Below are 6370 nucleotides of genomic sequence, written 5' to 3' on the forward strand. Positions count from 1 at the left end.
TACACGACCATGGTATAGACTGGTTAACCTATCCTGTGTGTACACGACCATGGTATAGACAGGTTAACCTATCCTGTGTGTACACGACCATGGTATAGACAGATTAACCTATCATGTGTGTACACGACCATGGTATAGACAGGTTAACCTATCATGTGTGTACACGACCATGGTATAGACAGGTTAACCAATCCTGTGTGTACACGACCATGGTATACTGTATAGACAGGTTGACCTATCCTGTGTGTACACGACCATGGTATAGACAGGTTAACCTATCCTGTGTGTACACGACCATGGTATAGACAGGTTAACCTATCCTGTGTGTACACAACCATGGTATAGACAGGTTAACCTAACATATGTGAACACGACCATGGTATAGACAGGTTAACCTATCCTGTGTGTACACAACCATGGTATAGACAGGTTAACCTATCCTGTGTGTACACGACCATGGTATAGAGAGGTTAACCTATCCTGCGTGTACATGACCATGGTATAGACAGGTTAACCTATCCTGTGTGTACACGACCATGGTATAGACAGGTTAACCTATCCTGCGTGTACATGACCATGGTATAGACAGGACCTATCCTGTGTGTACACGACCATGGTATAGACAGGTTAACCTATCCTGCGTGTACATGACCATGGTATAGACAGGTTAACCTATCCTGTGTGTACACAACCATGGTATAGACAGGTTAACCTATCACGTGTGTACACGACCATGGTATAGACAGGTTAACCTATCCTGTGTGTACACAACCATGGTGTAGACAGGTTAACTTATCCTGTGTGTACACGACCATGGTATAGACAGGTTAACCTATCCTGTGTGTACACGACCATGGTATAGAGTATAAACACAGTAGCCTCTTCTTCGACGAATCTTTTGCAAAAAAAATTTTTTTTTTTGGTATACAGAGTCGAGGCTCGTGAAAGAGCTAACGCCATTTATCAAACAAACAAATCAAACAAACAAGCAAACAAAGTATATAAAAAGGGGAGCGGTCGACAAGATGGGGAGAGAACGGGAGGAAGCACACAAACACAACATTTGAGAGCAGGGACATCGGGAGATGTGTGGGAGGCAGAGGGCCGGGGGGGGGGGGGGGGCGGATAGGTATAAAACGCAAGGACACCAAGGACTTCCAGGAAAGAAGACAAAATCACCTCAAAAAAGTGGATTTGGGGTGAAATTAGCGGGGGTAGAAAAGATCAAGGTTTTGGATGGGGGAAGATAAGAGATGGTGGTGAACAGCTGTTTTAAAGACCTGGAGGGAGGAGTGGGATTGAAGAGAGTGAGGGAGTTTGTTCCAGAGGCGGGAGAAAAGAAAGAGGAATGAAGGAGTGAAGGTGAGCAGAGAGTCTTGATTTTGGCAGTTTAACCATAAGAGGGTTGCAGGCAGATCTTGTGCGACCTGTAGGAATATTAAATGGGCAATGTTCGCAATGTTCACAACGACGGGCAATGTTCGCTATCAAAAGGGAAAGGAGGTTAATTCAAGGTAAGCTTGCTTGAAAACGCAGCAGCACATGTTGACACCACTGAAGGATTTGAACCCGGAACTTCGCAACTACTCTGACAACCGAGCTACATTACCATTCCCGAAAACAAGAACGATTTCTTGTTGTACCTTCACTTTTCTGCAGGATGCGACAGCATAACGTGTGCAAAAGCACGTTTGAAGAATTTCTCTCATCGCGTGTCGCCATAGCGGAGGACTGTCAACCTTCAGCAGGACCTCATTCGAGTGGGGTATGCTCGGTTAGTCAGCAATGAGCAATGGCCCGTTAGACATCGCGCGCTACTCTCCGTCTCCCGCGAAAGGGTTCATGACCCGCCCTGTCAGTTTTCGTAGAGCGGAGAATTCTGGGTAAACCACATCCTTCGACGCAATTATTCAATCAAATAGTCGTGGCGTTGGTTCCGTTTAGCTACAGTTTAATTTTATACATGTAATTATGAAACGTTTTATTTTATATAAAAATATTAAATCACTTTTCCATCAAAGATAAACATCTTCATGTTACTGTTTCAACAATGACCATGCAAAATGACTATTGGAAAAAAAAATTTGTGGTAAAAGCTTTACAGGGAATCATATAATCTTGTATATTATTCCTATCCCGGACGTGACGAAATAATGAGGGAAGTCGGGGCGGAAGTGACGACTTCATAGGGAAACCTGGGCGGAAGTGACGAATTAATGACGGGGGCGGGGCGGAAGTGGTTGTTGTAAAGTACGATGTTGTTTTGTTTGTGTGTTGCTTTGGATAGCACATCGGGAAAGTCTCTTAAATGTAGGGCTAGATAAAGCTTTTATTTGCTGGCTGGATCTGAAACATCCTGGGTTTTGTAGATCAGTTATAAAGTTCATCAAAGATACAGGGTTAGCACTTTAAGTCTCTAGTTTTCGAGTGCAAACCTCCTGGTTTGGTTTTGTTTGGATGTTAGGGTGCGTGGCGTACATAGAGCCTCGCGGCTCTGAAAGCGCCATTAAACCTTAAAAAAGAAGAAAGAAGAAGCTTTTATTTTATTTTTATTTTTTCTCTTATCTGGATCATGGTTGTCAAGCCTTTGGCATATGTCCTGAGCAATCGCAATAAATTCGAGATTATCCAATATAAAGCTCTTGGTGTCTGTTTGTTTGTGAACAGGATATTTAAAAAACGTTGTGGACGGATTCGGACGAAATTTGGTGGAGAGGTTGGATATGTGACGAGGACGAAATGATTCGATTTTGGGGAAGATCCGGATCTGGATCCGAGAATTTTAGTGATTCTTCACCGTTGAGAGATTGGGAAAAAACTATATAAAGCATGTTATTTTGAAAAGTTGTGAATGGGTTATGACAAAACTAGGTGGATGAGTTGGTCAGGTGACAAGAACAAGCCAATTAGATTTTGGTTCAGGTCTGACTCCAGATCCGGCCTATCAGTGGACACACTAAACATAAACTGTTGAGCCTGGTCAAATTGTGGAGGTTGGCCTTTGAACATTTTCATCTCATATATGCTCTTATTTATATATGCTTCAAAAACTAAGAAACTACTGAACCAAATCCAACCAAATCTTGCATGTTGCCTAATGGTATCACAAGTATGGTTTCTGTGCCTCAACATTAGTGCCCCAGAAGCATTGATGGAATTCTAAGATGTCATGACGGAATTTGCCCCCCGCAATTTGCCCTCAACATGAGCCCCCCGCTCTCCTCCCCATTGGAGGAAGACCCTCTCGTGTTCAATCCGTTGATGCTCCTATGGTTGGCAGTGAGTACCCCGGAAGCATTGACGGAAAGAGAGTGGCAATCATATGTGTGGGAAAATTGCATGTTCAGCGAGGATCGCCCAGATGGCTCAGATGGCAGAGCACTGGTGTGGTTTTCCATAGGACCTGCGTTCGATTCCTGGTCTGGGCATGTAATTTTCCCACATGTAATAATTTAATATAAAAGTTCAAACAACTTGATGATATTCCTTTCGGTGATGTTGAAATCTAAGTGAGAATCATTCAACATTTTTCAAAATGTTTCATTCCACTCATTTTAAGCAGAGGTTCAAACCAAAGCATCCAAGACCGAGCTTCGCAGAGAACTGGAAGTGATCTTTGCTTGAGCCATCTATCTATAATTCCACTAATCTCTGTGTGTGTGTATGTTTGTTTGTGACCGCTGTTTCTCGACAACCACGGGTCCGATATACTTTAAACTTGCCAGGTATATTGCTGGGGACCCGAGGATGTGCCTTTTCAAGGTTTCATATTAATCGGACAAGTAGTTACCGAGCTATGGCGATTTAGCCGTTCGCCGTTCGCTTTGGCGTTGCGAATGGACCAAACCATTTCATGTAAATAGAGGGGGGGGGATATAATTTTATATATATATATAGTACGGGCATATATATAGTACGGGCATGCCCTAGTATAGTTGATGAGAAGCAAGGATGGTTGGGTTGATGAAGGTGATGATACCTGACTTCCAAGCACATGGAAAATGACCTTGCGCAAATTATAGAATGAATTGTGCAGAATGTTTGTGAAGTACAACATGCCGTCTTTTGATTAATGCCATCAGCAAGGCGTCGGGTAAAAACGACGAGTGCTCTTTGTTACGGATCCGTCACTTCCGCCTTTGTTGTTATTATATACTTGTAAGATTTTTTCAGCGTCAGGTAATTTTGTTGTTAAGATTTTTTTGTGAAATGGAGATGACTTTAGTAAAAGGTAAAAAGAAATGTTTGTTGAGGAAAAAGGAAAACGCAGCAAAGAACCGGAAGGTGGAGGAGGAGGAGGGGGGGGGGGGGGAGTAGGAGGAGGAGGAGGAGGAGGAGGAGAACGGCCATGATAGAGATACAGCCGTGAATCGTGTCGAGGCTGCGAGCAAACTTGTTTGATATAGGTCACGAATGAGTTGAAGTTTCCCGGGAAAGGGATTGCGCGACATCGTCATATATTGCCAGTGCAATTAAACCTGCGTGTCAGGTTTTATCACCAAGTGTGAGTCATCGTTGGAGAAATCAAGCGCCTCCATTACGGGCTTATACGCCATTTTGTCCTTGAGGAAGAAGAGGCTGTCCGCTTGGTGCATCTTGTTTTGCCGTTGGGATTTCCATATCGATTTCCCTATATCGATTTCCATATCATCGTGTTGATTGCCTTTGGTTTACCTATCGGCTCAATTCCCATATCGACCTCTCACCTCGTAACTCCTCATCCACAGTCGCGCAAATACCTGCCTATTGATTTGCCATTCTGCATGACCTCAATCTTCAATCCTTCAGTCCATCTGTGCATGGACTTTGGGGAATGTTACATTCCACTCACGTTTGGCGTATCATGAGTTCATTGCTTTGAGGGCATTGGGGAATGATGGTACCATCATATGTATTGTTTATTTGATGCAAGTGACATTTTCATTGTACTTTCTTTAATAGTGTTATTATTGTGTATGTGAGAGTTCTTAATACAATTACTTGTTTTGTTCTACAATTGCATTGGTGTGGTTTTACATAGTTTATTAGAAAACGCAAAATAACAAATCTTTCTGCCGTGTTCCTGCTCCAGACTCTGAGGTGCACCGTAACCGGGCTTTGGTGAGGTAATACGTAACATCTTATAATACAAGGAAATAAAATGCAGCAAGAGACCATAAGGCCTATCAATCCTGCACAATCATGACATCTTAGTTCTCCCCTATCCGCACACTTTCACATACATAAACCAGCTCAATTTTAAAACTATTCCCTGCTTCTACTGTCACTTCCATTTCAGGGAGACCATTCCATGCGTTCACCAGTCACCACTCTCTGAGTGAAAGACCCCTGCCAGACTACCATACTCACTCTAACTCTTAAAATGTGGCCCCTTATTCTGTTAGTACCCATTCTGCTGAAATTGCTTCTGCACTTATTTTGTCTATACCCTTATTGGATGAAACATCTCTGCCATAGCCCCTCACGATCATCTCCTTTCTCATGCAAAAAAGAAAAGCCGTTTTCTTACGAGTTAGTTAAATTTTTTTTAGATAAAGATGGAAAATAGAGTTCAAAAGTGAGCCTCCCACTTTTTATTATGTACTGGATCATAACTAATCAGCTATATTCGTCGAAATGTTTTGATCCAAAGGTTTACCAAGTGGAAACTAGATGAGGGGAGATTATACCGTGAAACAACAACTCGTGTAAATCGCATTGACTGCATTTACTGTGTGCCTCCACTTGGGGGCTGTCCATTAACAGTTATACTATGTTACACATGTCGATGGACGTTTCATTTAAGCGATTGTGATCTCACACACACACACAATCACTCTCTCTCACACACACACACACACAATCACTCTCACACACACACACACACACACACACACACACACACACACAATCACTCTCTCTCACACACACGTGCACATGCACACACACAATCACATACACACACAATCACATACACACACACACACACACACACACACACACAAGCTCTCTCACACACACACAATCTCTCTCTCACACACACACAATCTCTCTCTCACACACAATCTCTCTCTCTCACACACAATCTCTCACACACACACACACACACACAATCTCTCTCTCTCTCTCTCTCACACACACAATCTCTCTCACACACACACACAATCTCTCTCACACACACATAATCTCTCTCTCTCTCTCTCACACACACACACACACACACACACACACACACACACACACACACACACACACACACACACACATACACACACACAATCTCTCACACACACACACAATCTCTCACACACCCACACACACAATTGAATTACACACACACACACACACAATTGAATTACACACACACACACACACAATCTCTCTCACACAC

The 6370-nt window shown here is 42.9% G+C and overlaps 1 protein-coding gene across 2 annotated transcripts in view; it reads right to left on the minus strand.

Annotated features, from left to right (window-relative positions):
• The window catches only part of TUBGCP3 (tubulin gamma complex component 3), an 87808-nt gene extending 85833 nt beyond the window's left edge, over positions 1-1975 (minus strand). Inside the window, exon 1 of one of the 2 annotated variants that reach the window (XM_068134574.2) lies at positions 1644-1975. In XM_068134574.2, the coding sequence (XP_067990675.1) occupies positions 1644-1722 (79 nt within the window). In that variant the 5' untranslated portion in view covers positions 1723-1975. The remainder of the gene's footprint in view (positions 1-1643) is intronic. The other variant, XM_068134575.2, reaches the window with a different exon arrangement.
• Between the last annotated feature and the right edge of the window lie 4395 nt (positions 1976-6370).

Source organism: Myxine glutinosa, chromosome 13 (assembly GCF_964187855.1).
Source record: "Myxine glutinosa chromosome 13, kmMyxGlut1.1, whole genome shotgun sequence".
Classification (NCBI taxonomy): Eukaryota; Metazoa; Chordata; class Myxini; order Myxiniformes; family Myxinidae; genus Myxine; species Myxine glutinosa.